Consider the following 16,394-nt stretch of genomic DNA (forward strand, 5'->3'; position numbering starts at 1 on the left):
AATCCTTCGAAGTCCTAAAATTAACGATCTAGTAAAATTAATCCTCTAAAGTCTTAAACTTAATGATCTAATAAACTTTTTAGGGATCATTCCTATCATAGCATGTAAAAACTCAAATTTAAGAATTCATAAAACCTTTTTTTATTTTTTTACAATCAGATTAAGGGTGGTTTATTATTATTTTTTAACTATTTATTAAATTGTAGTATTAACACGAAAGAAACAATTATTTAATTATAGAAAACGACGTTCAACGGCCAGGCGCCTATTGATGGTTTATGGGCTCCTTTGAGGATCCAACCATCAGTTTACGGAGTGGCTTCATATTTGCTTAAAGCCGCCGTACAACGTGGGACCCAAAACAAACTGACAACAATATTCTTGCGGTGCTGAGCTGGCAAAAGCGTAACAGAAACAGACAAACGGGAGAGGAATTGGTTCTGGCTCTTTTTCGGCGCGAGTTCGGATTAAAAACGAAAAATATAAATTAAAATGAAAACTTGGCGCTCCATTTTCAGCATATCAGTGTAGGAACAGAGAATTAAAAATCATACGCAACAAAGTCAAAACTCAACTATTCTTTCTTATCGCGAAGCTCAACCGAGTATTCTTGATAGTTATTTTTGCTTGAAGAAAGAGTGAAAACCAATGGCGGAGTTTGTAGAAGATGACAAGGTAGAAGAAACAGAGTACGAGAGCGGATGAGAAGAGTCGGTGTTTGCTCTGGTAATGCGAAGAAAAAATGCAAGCGATGACGACGATGATTTTGTTAACAATGAAGGAGAGGCGAGAATAAGGATTGAACGGAGTGATCGGAAAGTTTGTGTTGGTTACGGAGACGATTCGGACGGTCTAGGTGGATACGACGACGGTGAGGAGGTGTCGTACGTGGATGAGCTGGCAGATGAGGGAGTGGAAGTATTTGAAGAAGAAGAGGAAAATGTTTATGAAAAAAAAGAATGCGAAGAGCGTTGTTATGAACAAGAAGTTTCGAATGAAGTGACGGTGAAGCAGAGCAAAGAAAAGAAAGAGTGGCAGCCGCCTGTGGATCCCAAAAACGGCGCGTTTTATATGCACGATGATCGTTCTGTAGGCCGTCGCCATAGTCAACGCAGGTACTTTTAATTTCTTTTTAGTATTGTATAGATCTTATTTAATTGATTTAAATCGTTTGTTTGACTAGAGTCTTAAAACCTTCAGTTACTCGCTTTAAATATCTATTGATTGATTAATTTTTTTGTTCGAAGTTGTATACATCTCTAATTCACTGTTAATTGCCAGGTTAATAGTATATATAATATATGCCCGAATACTTTATGAATATTTGTCTCTTTCAGGTGGAAATTTGATGAAAGGTCTAGGAAATTCAAAGATGATGAAAAATGGAAGCATGACAAGTTTGACGAGATGAAAGTGCAGGAAACATATGATAAGAAGTTTAATGCCCCGGTGAATAAGTTTTGTGTACATGCTGATTTTTCATGAATTGTAAATACAAATATGAAAGCATCAGCATGACAATTTGTTTAACTAATTATCAGGTTATGAGGACTTCTGAACAATATTATCAAGGACACCACAAGAATCAACGCAAAGCTGGTGGTTACGTTAACGCAAGCTCGTCTAAAACCCATGACAACATGAAAAATCAAAATTCATCTAGAATCGTCAGAGGGAGAGGGCCTATGAATTATAAACCTACTACAAGACAGTAAGTTAACAATATGGGTATATATATCCTTCTCATAATCTTCCTTGCATTGAACACATTTTTCAGATTAATATTATTTTGCTGAACTTTCAGGCCTAATAAGCCACTGGGCGAGACTTCTAATACCGAATTAGCAAAAACATTCTCAAGAAAGAAGTATGCTGACCCTTTTTTTACTAACACATTATTTTTTAATTGTATACATTTTTAACATGAAATTCATTGTCTGCTGACCTTTCAGATCCGGGAACTTTGTGGAAGTGGCTTCAAATACTGATTCAGTGAGAGTATCCTCACAGATTTCAAATCAAGAGTCTGATTCAGTACTTGCCTCTGAGGAGCTTGTTATGGCAGCAAACACGAGTTCTGCTTCGCAAATGTTTAATTCTTCCAGTCCTTCTAATCATTGTACCGGTGCAACACCGAAAAGGGATACACAACGTGGAAGAACATCGGGATATTTTCCAACTTCTGCACGTCCAAATCATAAAATATTGGCGCCAGAAAGCAATTCACTGCTTCATACGAAGATTGCCGCTAATCCTATTAGACAAGACCTGTTTTATAGAGAGAAGCTTATCCATCCAGCTCCTGAAAGTTATCTGACAAATCTGCCTTTGCAGTCTCCAGTAAGCTGGCTGACCTACCCGATAGAAACTCCCCAGGTGATGGTTCCAAGGGATTTATCTTTCTCAACAATGTTTACTCAACAGCTGAGCCCAATCTCCAAACAAGTTGGTGGAGTATATCCACAAGCACAGCACCCTGTTCTTCAACAAATTCCAGTTTATAGTCCACTTCAACCTCCTTTACAGTTTCTTCCTCTGGAGTTGAGTCCATGCTCCGGGAATGGATCTCAAGCTTCCTCTGAAGCATTGTTAGCAAACTCATATGAGCAAGAAACGCCAGGATCTCTACCCGGAGCAAGTAAGTCAAAAGTTGAATTTGGTGGAAAAGGAACAAGCTCACTTGAAGATTTCAGAAGAGGTTCCCTTCTATGTGCTGAGACACAGGGTGATCCGAACTTTACTGCCACTGCAGCACTTATTCCTAGTATACTACAATAGTTATTATAATATGTGGTGTGTTAACCTAATAATAATAACAAATTTCTACATCAACAATGCTTGTGCAAAATACTAGTTATAATTATTGTTTATTATCCAAAGGTTCCTTCTCTATCCATTGGGGTTGACTAGATGGAACTAGTATTGAATAATTCTAATATCTGCTAATATTGATCCAACTATGAATAGCTTAAAACTTAGTAAGCCAATGAAACATAGAGTTGCTTCTGGGAAAAAATTAGCCTTGGTTTTGATTTTTATCTTTCTATAATCATTAGAAGGTAGAACGTCCAAGTTCTTGGTTTAAATCTCTTAAGAATTTTCATTCATTTAGAGCTTGAATGTTTGGATATGCAGCTATGCGACCTGGTGGGCAGCACAGTGGTGATCCTGCTGTTAATACGGTGGTCTCTAGTTGTATTTCTCCATCGCATAATGGTCTTGGAAATCCCGAGATCACATGGTATTCTTAATGTTCCCCTATGGCTACTTCTTTGGAATTGCTTTCATGAATCAACTTTTCCGCTTAGATGCATCAAGGCCAGTATTAATATTGGATGTTGAGATTTTTTTATTGAGCCATGCTCATTGGTAAGCCTGTTTTGCAATTAATCTGACTGAATAATTATACTAGTCTAACAATAATTCACAAGGGTGGGACGCAGGGTTATGATTTATAAGTGAAACTAAGCTAGGGGTATTGCATGGCTGCATCTATGCTCCTCAAGGAGGATGGCTTGAGATCACCTCGTGTAGCATTTGAGGGTTTTTTTTTCTTTTTTTCTTTTTTCTTTTTTTGTGTTTCCATTTTCTTCTAATAGTTGACATTTGTTAAGATATTGAAACTAAATTCATCTTCAATAGCATAATAAGTGTAGATGTCATTTGAATGTTTATGCAGACCATGCAGTTTTATTTTGTTGAAAATTGATTTCTGAAAGGACGTTATATGAGTGGGATACTTTAGTAACGAGAATTAAGCTGCCTTTTTTTTAATAGCTAACCCCTTTTCCATATACTTTTATCCGTGTCCCATGAGATGAGTGTGATGTCTCCAGGTTGCCAGTTTTCCCAGCATCTGCTGGAACCGTAGGTGTCACACATAGTTCTCCAAATGTTACGGCTCATTCAACAGACAGTCGTCTTCTTGTGGTGTCACTAGGCTAGTGACATTGAAGGATTCCCTACTCTTTTTTTGTTTGTCATTGTTTTCTTTTCTGCTTGCATTGTCTTTAAAATATATTAATTGAAGAATGTTTTTCTTTTTCCGTTGAATATTTTATTTTAGTTTAGACATATTCTCAACAATGTTACAAAGAGACATCAGCAATCACTCTGATTATAAGCTAGGTTTTCTGCAATGATGAAGGTCACGATTCATAAAATTCATTAAAGAAAAGAAGTTAGAATGCCTGTAGGTCAATCGGATTTGACTTTTCTTTCTGTGTGGTGTATAATGAGACACGATTAGTGTCTTTAGGATCACTGCAAATTTATTTTCAAGGAACAAATACTGATTTCCATGCGTGGACAAACTGAGAAAACAAATTTTCAGGTAATGCAACTTGGCAATAAGCAATCTGCCTCCTACAAACGGAAACTGCTATGTTACTGGTGCGGTAATGTCAAAGGATATACCCTTGTGATTATGTGCCTACTAACCTGGATGTAACCAATTATGACTCCCTTGAAGGATATTATATTGCTCTAGAATTCCATTGCCTCTGTCTTGGTTCTAGACCTCACCCCTGTATTATATGTACGTAGGCGTTGTTATCTTAAACTTTCTGACGCAATAACATTCTCTATTTCAGACTGCCGTGCGTTTCTTAATCTCCATTAAATGCCCTTTCCCTTCTGAAGAACTACCTTTTTAACCCTAATTCATTTTAAATACCCTCCCCTCTCTCTTCAACCAAGAATTACTCGTCATAATAGTTTATAGAAACTTAATCATTGAGCTATTATGCAGTAACAAAACTGTCATTGGCAAATTTAGTGCAGCAATCTTCCAAGATAGAACTGGCTAGGTTTCTGAGTTACTTTTGGTTGTGCTAGAAATACTTCGAATTTATCCATTAGTTTTTTCTAGTTCAATACTATTAGAATTTTGCAACTACCAACCTGAGAAAAATGAATTGGGCACTTGATGATCAAGCGTCTAAAAAGGAAAATTAAATTTGTGTACGTTTTTGCTCATAAGTCATAATGAGCCTCTTCCCCATGTCTGTGTCTTTTGTGCAGGTATTTAAAGGTGAATATTAACCACCTAAAATGATAGATACAATAGTTCGTGGATTAGCCGGTTAGTTATTTGGTTGTTTCTAACATTTTTATATTTGTATAGTTCTCAAATGCTGAAATTTCTATTATCCTGTTTTGCAGAATTCCTTTCTCAACTCCAGTTATAGTTTCAGTTCTTCACGTCATGATATAACTCGAGACGCACTAGGTACAGGTGTTTTTGTTTATAAGTTCTTTGTCAAATATTTCACCATCAACGAATGGATTTGCTAATCGTAGAATTCTTTGACACGTATGCTGTGAATATAATTTTTTCTCAAAATGTTGTGTCTGTTTCTTCGTTTGCTGGTCATATTTTAGTAATTTCGAAATGGAATAAGGATGCTTTGGTAGTGTAAACTCTCTTACTTTTAAGTTTTATTTTAACAAAAGAAGTAAGATCATTCGAGAACCTTGGTCAGCATGCATTTAATAATGCTAAATATATGTTTTTAGTAAGAAAACATCTATGATATTACAGAGTATTGATGAGAGAAAATATTTATAAATGGTTTAAATGTATTGGTTGCTTGTATTGATGATAGTGCTTTAAAGCTCCTTTAAAATATGGTGATCAGGAATTTGGCTTTTTAGTTTACTGTTTTGGATTATCTTTCTGCTTGTTTGCTCGAGTACTTTGGTAAGTTTATTGAAGGGGAATTTCTTTTCTTGGTGAGAAATCTAAAGAAAAAGATAGCAGATCACAATTTATACCCATAATTTGTACATAGGATGGTAAAGGATTGAATCATATGACATATATCATGGATTGTTTTGTTCAAGCAGTTTTTGCAGAGGACCATTTTTCTGTGACTCCCTGTAGATCAGAGAAGCTACGATTTCCTTTGAAGATCACATCCTCACTTTTGTAGTTCCTTTACGGTATAGATACTCGATAAGAGCCAAAAAAATTATCATATTGAAATATGCAGAGAAGTCTTGTGCTTGCTTCTACTCTTGCTTTAATGAAGGTATGAATAAAGGAGAAAAATGAACAATGTAAACAGCTGCTTATTGTACTGATTTTTTTGAATGCTTTGAACTGGTCTGTTTCATCTGTTGCTCCAATTGTTTGGTCATGCTGCTATCGGTTATGACTTACGTATAGCTAAGTTTACTCATTGAGTCCTCCCATTAGCCGGAAATTTAAACCATTTTCAGTCCAATGGCACAGTATTATCAGAACTGCATTGAAGTGTACATGAGAATCATCAAACTGCCAAATCAAAAAATGAAACCACTTGATTTAAATCATAAAAAGGAAATTTAATTGGAAATTATGGCAACAACAGACTTTATGATTCAAAATATTTCATCAAATCTCACTGGTGTCAAGCTGAGAATCATCAAGATACTGTATCTTTAACCAAAAATTGAATGCAGAAATATTGAGACATCATAAAGCCACCAATAATAATAGGTCAATAATAATTGGGGAGATCCTAATTATCTGTCACGAAGGTACGACGTATCTAAATTTCTGACTATAAACTATCGTAAAATCTTATGTATAAATGACTAGAAAAAATTACGTGAAGCAGCTCTCATGTCTAAGAAGAAATTTATATCATTGTGGAGGTAAGAAGCACTGGGGCAGGAAAATTAGACATTCTGATATTCTACATTTACTCTATGCTTGGTACTAATGGTGCAACTAATACAATAGATCAATATTTATCTTTGAGCATCGTTTTTAAATTTCATAGAATTCACTCTGGTGGTTAGATTCTCAACGGTCTTGATTGGTTTTCTCTTAGACTAAAAACTCCACTCTGCAGTAAATATTCACTATCCCAATGTCAAAATGAGAATCTGCTGTAAATAAAGTTCCAGTTGGTGAAGTACAATACCACTTATGGAACCTTCATCTACTGCCTTATGGATACAAGTTCACACATATATACATATATGTTGCAGTGGAAGCTTGAAAACGGTGTTATTTTGGTTTTACTTATGCGGTGTCGTTTTGGAGCATGGTTTAGATAAGATCCTGATCGTCAAAAGCACTCAAATCCAATGGCTGAAAATTGGCTACTTGGTCAACAATGTTTAAACACAACTTTTGCAGAATCAAAGGGAGATAGCGAGAGTCTTTGACTGAAACATTTCTCTGTAGTTTTGCTGCTTCTTCTTGATAGATATTTGTAACTAGGAGGGTTGAGTGGTTAGGATATAATCATTCTTTAAGGGAGTTTGTTCTCTTGTTTAGAGGGTCCAGGGTGAGGTTCTCTAAGAGTATTAGTTTTAGGTTGATCTTGAATCAAGGGTATTATTGTGATCTTACATTGTGGGTTTGTATTGACGATTTCTTGAAATGATAGTAGTGCAGCGAGCTCTTCCATTTCCGGAGCTCAACGTAGATCTAACTTATCTAAAAGGATAAGTGAACCACGGTAAATTTTGGTGTTTTGTTTTTTGATCTCTTTATGTGTGTGTTTAGTTATATTGGATTGTTAACAACAATATATAAATATAAAGTCTCTGGTTTTTAAAACTACATGGACGAAAACAAAAACTCTATACTTGTGCTCGTCGCTGTAGCGTGAACTCCGACCTCTGTACGTTCTTGTCTAAATTTTTAACAAGCGGGTGCTGTTGATCAGTTATAACATTTTGATGTGTAGGATTACTTAAGTTATTGAATAGCTCCAACAGTTAGCTGAAAAACTAAAAGTAGTTTAATGGCAGAGTCGTTATCAAGTTTATGGTGCAATGCACCCTTACTACTCAATAAAATTACTACCCGCACAGGCAGAGTCTAGTTCTGAGTGGTCCTGATGGCTGTGCTTATGCTCTGCATTACATATTCTTTGTGGGATTAACATTATTATTAGGTTGCTTTGCAGATCCCAGTAATAGACTATTAGTTTCTGGTAAAGAATTCCCTAAACAAATCTTAGATTAATCTAAATCTAAAGAGTTGGTGTTGGATTCTGTTCTTAAGTGTATGTACATTTCGTGGTGCATGCAATTGTTTTTGTTAGAAGAAGGAATAACTTTATCAAGTTAGTTTAAAACCTGCTACAATTTTTGAAGTTTAATTGTCGGTGGCCCAGTGACCCTTCTATACGTTACATTCCAGGATGGCTATTGCTCGATTTGCCATTTACTTCTTCAAATGACTCTTTATATGATTTAAACTCTTTATTATAAAGAGTTTATTCATAAAAATAGGAGTCAAATAGACTCTTTATCTTTAAAATATAAATTAAAGAGTGAGTTTGACTCTCTATATTTAGAGAATCAAATTTCACTCTCTATCCCAATTTTAATTAATAAACTATAAGTTCTTATGTATTTTATTTATAATTCTCTCTTCCATTAAGTCTTTTTCTTAAAAATAAAGAGCATCTTCGTTAAATTTAAAGAGTTTATTGGATTTGAATAAAAATTGTATTCTTTATATTTTAAAATTATTGAAGATGCTCTTTATTTATATGAAAGATGCTCTTCAGAATAAAGAGCATCATTGAAGATGCTCTAAGACTCTACATATAAAATTGCTCACTTAACCTCATACATCATAGCATCTCCAATTGTGTTTTTTATTTTGAAGAGTATCTTCATTAATTTTAAAATATAAATAACACAATTTTTATTCAAATCCAATAGACTCTTTAAATTTAATGAAGATGCTCTTTATTTTTAAGAAATAGACTTAATGAAAGAGAGAATTAATAAATAAAATACATAGAAACTTTTAGTTTATTAATTAAAATTAGGATAAGGAATGAAATTTGACTCTCTAAATGTGGAGAGTCAAACTCACTCTCTAATTTATACTTTAAAGATAAAAGATCTGTTGGGCTCTTATTTTTATAAATAAACTATTTATAATAAATAATTTGAGTCATATAAAGAATACTTTGGATATACTCTTGTAATTTAATTGCTTTGATGTAGAGAGGTTTTGACTTTTGATCTCCATTTAGTGTGTAGTCCAGATTCGTTTCACTATACAATAAACATGGTCCCTGCATTCCTAATCCTGTTGTCCTCACCTCAATCTGAGTAGTTTCTTTGAAAGTTATGCCAATTACCACTAGACAAATAGTTCAAAATTTGAATAAAAGTAGAGGGTTTATTAAACAAAATAGCGTAGAATGTGATGAAGAGATCAGGATATAACTTGGAAGGCATTAATTTTATGTTGCGGTGCGCTACAGCCTACAGCGAACGAGAATAAGCTGGACCCTTTTTGCTCCCCCTTAACGATCCAAAATAGAACAATCTCCCTTCTCTTTTGCTGGGCTGTCAAAACATATTCCTAATGAATGGTACATTTGCAAGCTAAGCTTTTGCTCGTTGCCTTCTTCCCACATCAAAACTCATGTGACTTACACCTGCCCAACATGACTTTGTTTCTATCTTTCGTCTCTCTCTCTCTCTCTCTCCTCTCTTAAAAAGGAACCATCAATCACATGGACCAACCTGTAGAAAATAGACCCATTTAACTTAATTTATTCAATCCTCCAATCATTCATAACTATTCTGACCTCATGGAATCAATAATTCTACCCCCTTCTGTGTCATTTCATCCCCATTTTTATATTGAAGGCCATGACACAACACAAGTTGGTCACAGCTTCCACTCCTATAGTGTCATTGAAATTATTATTCTATCCACCACGTCATACTTGCTACTACGAATTTTTTAATCTTGCATGACTTAAAGTAATTACATTCAAATTCAATATATATTATTCCCTTCTGCATGCTTTGCGACACCATGCCCATATGACTAATTAATGGTGAGTGAAGAAAGTCAAGTGGCGATCAGTAAAAGTCTATAAAATATACATAACCAGAGAGCACTTAATGTAACTTTTTATATAATTTAACATGGAGATCGACAAGGAGTAGCATTAATAAACATATTCTAATGATTCAAAATGTGCATATATATATATATACTATAATGGAGATGCTTATCCAGATCCATCTATAAATATATACATTCGTTCTTCTTCTCCTTCATTTAGGACTCACTCATCATCACACGTCATAAAGTTTTTGGTGAATTGATGTTTCTAATTCCTCCACTTTGAAATTAATTTCTTTGCTTTACTTGCTTTTTAATTTCAGTAGGGTTTCTCTGACGACTAGATAACAGTAGTCACATGAGATGTTCACTCACTGTCTTCCAAGTTCTCTCACATGAAATTCCTCCTTTGAAGCTTTTAAAGAAGTTAAGGTGTTCATCACATGACAAAATCTAGTTGTGATTACAGTTTAACACTAGTGTCTTTTTGGATTGCTTGTTCCCTTGCCCACTATTGTTGACCAACTGATCTATATATAAAAATAGGTGGTGTCCTCTTTTCTTCTTCATAAGCTTGAAGCTTTCATTGGGTTCTGTTCTGTATGCATTTTTGTTTTCCCAATAAAAGTTGACCATATTAGCTTCTCTCTCCCCTATTTTTAAAATGCATCATAGACACTAGTTTGCAATAGAAATTGGTTTCTTTCCATAACAGTTATTGTTTGACTGTATGAGCATGTTGTAGTTTCCTAAGTAGAGGAGGGCCAGTTTATCTTCAGAGATTTGGATGACATGGGGAAGCTCAGTTTTGGCAAGATGTTAGATTGTCTTTGTCTTAATACAAGTTCATGTTCTTGTTTCTGCCTCAACACCTTGGAGAGTGAAGATGAATTTGAGGAAAAACCACTCATCATAAGTGAAAGAACCCAGTTGCTGAGGTTAAAAGATGTTGTTTCTGGTAACCAGACACTGGCGTTTCAGTTAAAGCCCAAGGTAAGCAAATTTTTTCCCTCTTAGAAAATTAAGTGAAAAAGTTCGTTTGATGTTCAGTTAATGAATCATTAACATGAGTGCAGATGGTGGTGCTGAGGGTGTCCATGCACTGCAATGGATGTGCAAGAAAAGTTGAGAAACATATATCCAAACTGGAAGGTATGAATCTTTAATTTGTGGAATGGTCTTTTTCTTTAATTAATTTCAAGTTAAGAAAGAACAAAATTGTTTTGAAGATAGTTTTCTAGGTAAAGTTCTTCAACAGTTGCAGATGTTCCTTCACATATCAAAGCTTGCTGTAGCCTGTATCCATTATTAACTTACCCTTTTGCTACAATAAAATTTTAATGAGTTGTGGGTTGAAATCAGGGGTGACATCATACAAAGTAGACCTGGAAAGCAAGAGGGTGGTGGTGATTGGGGACATAATTCCTTATGAAGTGCTAGAGAGTGTGTCCAAAGTCAAAAATGCTGAGATTTGGAATTCTTAATCAACCCTTATGATGAAGAATATCTTGCTCCTGCATGCGCACTTCCATATTTTCCAAAAATATACTCTTTGTTTCTATAAAATAGTAATTATTATCATAAGCTTGTACATTTCATGTTCTCAGGAATCTGTTGTTCTCTTGTGCAGATGAAATTTAAAAATATCTGTATAATCTTTAAGAATGTTATGCTTACTCACAATCTTAATAACCTCTTACTATCCTGTGTAAATATAACGGTATAGTATAGATACTATGCATATAGTACCTGTACTATGCCATTATATTTACACATATAATACCCGTATCATACCGTTATATTTACACAAGATAATAGAGGTTAGTAAGATTGTGAGTAAGCATAGTTTTATTGTAATCTATATATAGGAAGTTAAGCTTCCAGTTTGTCAATCAATATATATATATATATATATATTATATATATGAAGTTCATGCTCTGTACTATCAGAACTATACAATGACAAGAGAATTACCTTTCTATAAATTCTGATTCTGCTTTCATTTGGGCAGAATGGGTAAAAAAAAAAGGTTAATTGGTCTTTTATATGAAAATAATTGATATGACTATCAATTAAAATGTAATCAGTCAAGCCTAGTCCCAGATGAGTGACAGGTCTATTACAATCCCAACTTGATTATGATATGTTATTTAAGTTTCACCCAAACTCTTCTAATTCCCAAAATAATTAAAAATAAATAAATTTAAAATTTCCAAAATTATCCATTTTCTATCTTTTTTTAATTCTTTTCTTTCTTAAAAGCTTATTATTGGAAACAATTATGGAAAATCCATAAAAAAAAAAACCAACACAAGATTGAAAGAATATTTCCGGTCATGATTTTGCAGATACATTTTTTCTAAATCACAAGTATATTTGAACAAATTTTCATTCACTTCAAAAACAAACAAAACAAAAAAAAATTTCAAGAAAATGATTTGTTTTCAAACGAAACTATTGTTTATTAATTATAATTAAATAAAAGAGAAGTTAAAAAGGGTTAAGAAGAAGATACATTAAGAAGATTAGGAAATCGAGAAATTTAAAAGGATAAGGAAAAGGTTAATTTTGAAATAAAAGAAAATTTATTTAAATTTAATTGATTCTGAAACTTAAAAAAAGTTTAGGTGGGGCTTAAATAAGAGCATCTCCAAATGACTCTTTATATGACTCAAACTCTTTATGACAAAGAGTCTATCCATAAAAACAAGAGTCCAACATATTCTTTATTTTTAAAATATAAATCAGAGAGTGAATTTGGCCCTCTATATTTAGATAATTTTAATTAATAAACTACAAGTTCTTATGTATTTTATTTATTAATTCTCTCTCTTATTCTTAAAAATAAAGAGCATCTTCATTAAATTTAAAGAGTCTATTGGATTTGAATGAAAATTGTGTTCTTTACCATTAAAAATTAATAAAAATATTTTTTATTTATAAGAAAGATGTTCTTCAAAATAAAGAGCACCATTAACATCTTTTGCCATTAAATATCATAAAAAAGAACAAGGCCTTTGATAAAAAGTCTATAATCTAATTAATTAGCAGCTTATACCATAATTATTTCTAAGTTCTATTATACTGTAAATCCACTCATCCTAAATCTGCACGAGACGAGACGGTTTTAAAAACCAATTACTAGCGGGTACAACAATAAAACAATAATTTTTTATATTTTTTTTAAAATCGTCTGCATTCCCACATAATTGAACCTTTTGTCCAAGGCCAGTAAATAGGATGTAGCTAAAGATGTCAGAATGGCGAGGCCTTTTATTGTTCTCTCATCTCAATCAAAATCCCTAGAAATCAGAATGGTAAAACTTTTCTTCATTATTGTCCAATTCACTCTTTCTTGTCACAGGAGCTTGAAATTTGCTGTTAAAGAGACCACTCATTTCATGGGCCCGGTAGGTGGAAATTTAAAGACTCCGTGATATCAATTTACAGGAATAAAATCCCACTATCTGATCTTTTCAAATAAACAGCTGATGATAAAATTTGATCCACCTCAGATTTCATTTTCTTAAATTTACATGTAAAATCAGTCGGATTAATTCTTTTTTATATGTATATATAAAAAATGTGATTGATAACTAATATTAATAATAATAAAATAAATATTTTAAAACCTCGACAAAAATGAATAGTCAGTAGGGGACTTGGGCTCCGTTGGTTCCCTTTTGGGAATACTACTATTAGTATTCTCAATAAAATTAAACAGTAAAATTGAAAAAACTCATAATATTATTCACCTTTTTTTAAACCTCTTAAATTTGTTAATTTAATTAAATGCCCTTAAATATTTTTTTTAGAAATTACAAAAACACTCTAACAACCCACATTTACCAGATTTCGGCCATCACTGTCAGAAGATGGCCGGAATCTGGTAAAACGGCGAACTACCGGCTGAATATGGCCGGTAGTGCGCTGATCTAGACTTTTCCAACCGTATCCACGGTGGATCTGACCGGAAAAGGCTAGATCTTTGGCCGTAGCCAGTCGTCAACGACGGTGAACATATGGTCGTCATTGACCATCAACGACGACCATATGTTGGCCGTTGTTGACGAGCAAATGCGGCCAGATCCACCGTGGATCTAACTGAAAAAGGTCATATCGGATCACGACAGGTAAGATCCAACTGGTCATGCGTCGATACGGCCACTCCGGCCACCCTCCGATGGTGGTGGCCGGCTGTCATATTTTTTGGGTGGGTTGTGAGTGTTTTTGTTAACTTTTAATGTTTTATTATGGGGATGTTTAGTAAATAAATATATGAGGTATTTTTATTAATTTCCAAATCTTATATCGTAATACTTGTCCAATTCAAATTTTTTTAACTTTTTTCATAAAACTTTTCTAAAAAGTGTAAAAAAGTGAACCAAACGGAGTCTTGAATTCTAATATAATTAATGATCTACTCATATTGTTTTAGCCTAAAACTCTTGCAGGCCCAAAATGACTTGGACTCAACGGCGATGACATGAGGCCCATTGGACCCAATTAATGGTTATAGCTTTGATTACATTGTTCTTATTTTTCTCACCGTTATAACTGTCATAGACCGGCGAGCCGTGTGGTGCCCATGAAAACGGTGCGACTTGCGTGGCATAGCTTGTCATTGCCACGTGGCGAAAGTCAACTTTTTTTTTTTTAAAATTATTCCAGGCATATTCTTCTTCCTCCCAACTCAATAATCAAACCGTCACAGATATACAATTATCTCACGTAACTGAAAAAGATTCTTCGACAAGAGAATGGCCAAAGCTCTCTTTCTCTTCTCTCTCATCTTCCTCTCAACGCGTCTCTCGTGTTCGAGCCCCGATCCTCCAACCCTCGCCCACGCGGAGTTAACAAACTATGGCTTCCCAATCGGGCTACTTCCCTCCTCGGTTCAAACCTACGCTTTGAACCAGACCTCTGGCGAGTTCTCCGTGCAGCTCGGTGGCACATGTAAATTAACGCTCCCGCCGGACAACTATTTGGCTACCTACTCTAATAGAATTAGGGGGAAGATCGAGCAGGGTCGGATCGCGGAGCTGGATGGTATTCGAGTCTGGGCTTTCTTCAAGTGGTGGTCCATCACGGGGATCCGGTCCAGGGGGGATAATTTAGTGTTTGAAGTTGGAATGGCCTCCGCTAAGTTTCCCTCTAAAAATTTTGACGAGAGTCCTGAGTGTGACGGCCAGAAATCAGCCTCTTAATTTAGGTTAGGCTTTTAAAAAAATATTTTCTTTTTGGTTTTATATAACGAAATACTAAACTATATGCTTTTTACTTTCTAATTATGCATTTCTTAATTAGAGAAAACTTAAGTCGTTATGATATTGATGAATTAGAAGACATTATGATTGCATAAAAATATTTCTATGTACTGTAAAGATTGGGATTGAGCTTCTCAGTGCCACCCACTCGAAGAAAAGCCAGTGGCTTGGTTTTGGGGATATATTGGTTATAGGAAAATAAAATAACAGGCTAAAAAGGTTCAAGCCAGGGTTGAGCTTAATGAATTAAACTCTTGTTTGATCTTGATAAACAAGAGTTTATCAAGAATGAGTAAATTTTTTTTAGTGAATTCTTCCTGGCAGGGAAGATCAATTTGTCTACACAATGACTCTTTAGAAGATCTTTTGTTTGTGCTTTTAAAAGTTCTACTACAGCATGATCATTAAAACTGTTTAAGAGGAAACTATTTTGTTGAATCCAGTAGAAATTCCATCCTCCGTTACTACATTGTGTTCGACTACGTTGTATCGCGATATAAGTTTTTACTATTGTGGGTTGCCAATGTCTATGCTACATTACCTTCATTGAGACGTGTGTATAATCTTACTCAGTAATGTACATTGTTGATTGAATGAATGTGATCAAAACTTACTATGCAAATTTATTAGTTTTCTTCTTTCTTTGCAGAGCTTCCCATCTGCTGAAGAAATTATGTTAAAGAATCTTGGCATAAGGGAGAAATGACTGGGCAGTAAATAATTAGACGTTTCATGTCATCTGAACCACGGAAAACTCATTTATTTTCTTGTATGAATTTGTATATGTAGCACGGATTTCGACTACGTTTCGATCATCTCTTTGTGTTGGATAGGAAAAGGCTGCCCCTTTTCTATATTATGTGTTGGAGTTCTGAAATACTTTAACAGGATGATTATAACATGGTGCACCAAGTGAACAATTTTATCTCTCTCTGTTTGTTCTATTGCATTTGGAACGGATTAAAGATATCTAAAATACTTTAAAATAATAAAATAACTAAATTGAAGTTATATATCCAATGCTCTAAAACAACTGTAGAAGGGGATGAAGTGTGGGATATCCCCATTATATTCGTTAAATTTGATTTAAATCTAGAATTATCTAATGGAAATAGTGATGGAAATTACAAGTTATCAACTTTATTCTAATGAGTCAGAAAAGTATTGTACTTGTGGCGTGTAGTTTGAAACATTTTCAGCTTTACATTCAGAAGGCACGGTGCTTTGCGTGGAGATTATAATGGCTGTTTTGTTAAACCAGCACGGAACAACTTTCTTGGCTCCATCTTTATACTAGTAGGTA

At 34.3% G+C, this 16,394-nt stretch overlaps 3 protein-coding genes across 3 annotated transcripts; all 3 read left to right on the top strand.

Annotated features, from left to right (window-relative positions):
• The first annotated feature begins 729 nt into the window (after positions 1 to 729).
• On the top strand, positions 730 to 3,945 carry LOC116114827 (protein MLN51 homolog). Its single transcript, XM_031400971.1, has 7 exons — positions 730 to 1,115; positions 1,338 to 1,449; positions 1,542 to 1,711; positions 1,805 to 1,867; positions 1,953 to 2,764; positions 3,136 to 3,241; positions 3,837 to 3,945. Exons 1-7 carry the CDS (start codon positions 730 to 732, stop codon positions 3,943 to 3,945), a joined length of 1,758 nt encoding a protein of 585 aa, XP_031256831.1.
• A 6,514-nt stretch (positions 3,946 to 10,459) lies between these two features.
• On the top strand, positions 10,460 to 11,715 carry LOC116114840 (protein SODIUM POTASSIUM ROOT DEFECTIVE 2). Its single transcript, XM_031400982.1, has 3 exons — positions 10,460 to 10,816; positions 10,900 to 10,975; positions 11,186 to 11,715. Exons 1-3 carry the CDS (start codon positions 10,616 to 10,618, stop codon positions 11,305 to 11,307), a joined length of 399 nt encoding a protein of 132 aa, XP_031256842.1. The 5' UTR covers positions 10,460 to 10,615; the 3' UTR covers positions 11,308 to 11,715.
• A 2,809-nt stretch (positions 11,716 to 14,524) lies between these two features.
• LOC116114791 lies at positions 14,525 to 16,020 on the top strand. Its single transcript, XM_031400934.1, has 2 exons — positions 14,525 to 15,036; positions 15,741 to 16,020. The coding sequence occupies exon 1, from the start codon at positions 14,585 to 14,587 to the stop codon at positions 15,029 to 15,031; it is 447 nt and encodes a 148-aa protein (XP_031256794.1). The 5' UTR covers positions 14,525 to 14,584; the 3' UTR covers positions 15,032 to 15,036; positions 15,741 to 16,020.
• Positions 16,021 to 16,394: the final 374 nt, after the last annotated feature.

This window comes from Pistacia vera, unplaced genomic scaffold, assembly GCF_008641045.1.
Source record: "Pistacia vera cultivar Batoury unplaced genomic scaffold, PisVer_v2 Contig723, whole genome shotgun sequence".
In the NCBI taxonomy this organism is placed as follows: domain Eukaryota; kingdom Viridiplantae; phylum Streptophyta; class Magnoliopsida; order Sapindales; family Anacardiaceae; genus Pistacia; species Pistacia vera.

Coding starts and splice junctions, on each gene's coding strand:
- LOC116114827 (XM_031400971.1), top strand. CDS start 730: ATGCGAAGAAAAAATGCAAGCGATGACGACGATGATTTTGTTAACAAT. Junction 1,712..1,804: donor TATAAACCTACTACAAGACA/GTAAGTTAACAA, acceptor CTGAACTTTCAG/GCCTAATAAGCCACTGGGCG. Junction 2,765..3,135: donor CACTGCAGCACTTATTCCTA/GTATACTACAAT, acceptor TTGGATATGCAG/CTATGCGACCTGGTGGGCAG.
- LOC116114840 (XM_031400982.1), top strand. CDS start 10,616: ATGGGGAAGCTCAGTTTTGGCAAGATGTTAGATTGTCTTTGTCTTAAT. Junction 10,817..10,899: donor CGTTTCAGTTAAAGCCCAAG/GTAAGCAAATTT, acceptor ACATGAGTGCAG/ATGGTGGTGCTGAGGGTGTC. Junction 10,976..11,185: donor ACATATATCCAAACTGGAAG/GTATGAATCTTT, acceptor GGTTGAAATCAG/GGGTGACATCATACAAAGTA.
- LOC116114791 (XM_031400934.1), top strand. CDS start 14,585: ATGGCCAAAGCTCTCTTTCTCTTCTCTCTCATCTTCCTCTCAACGCGT.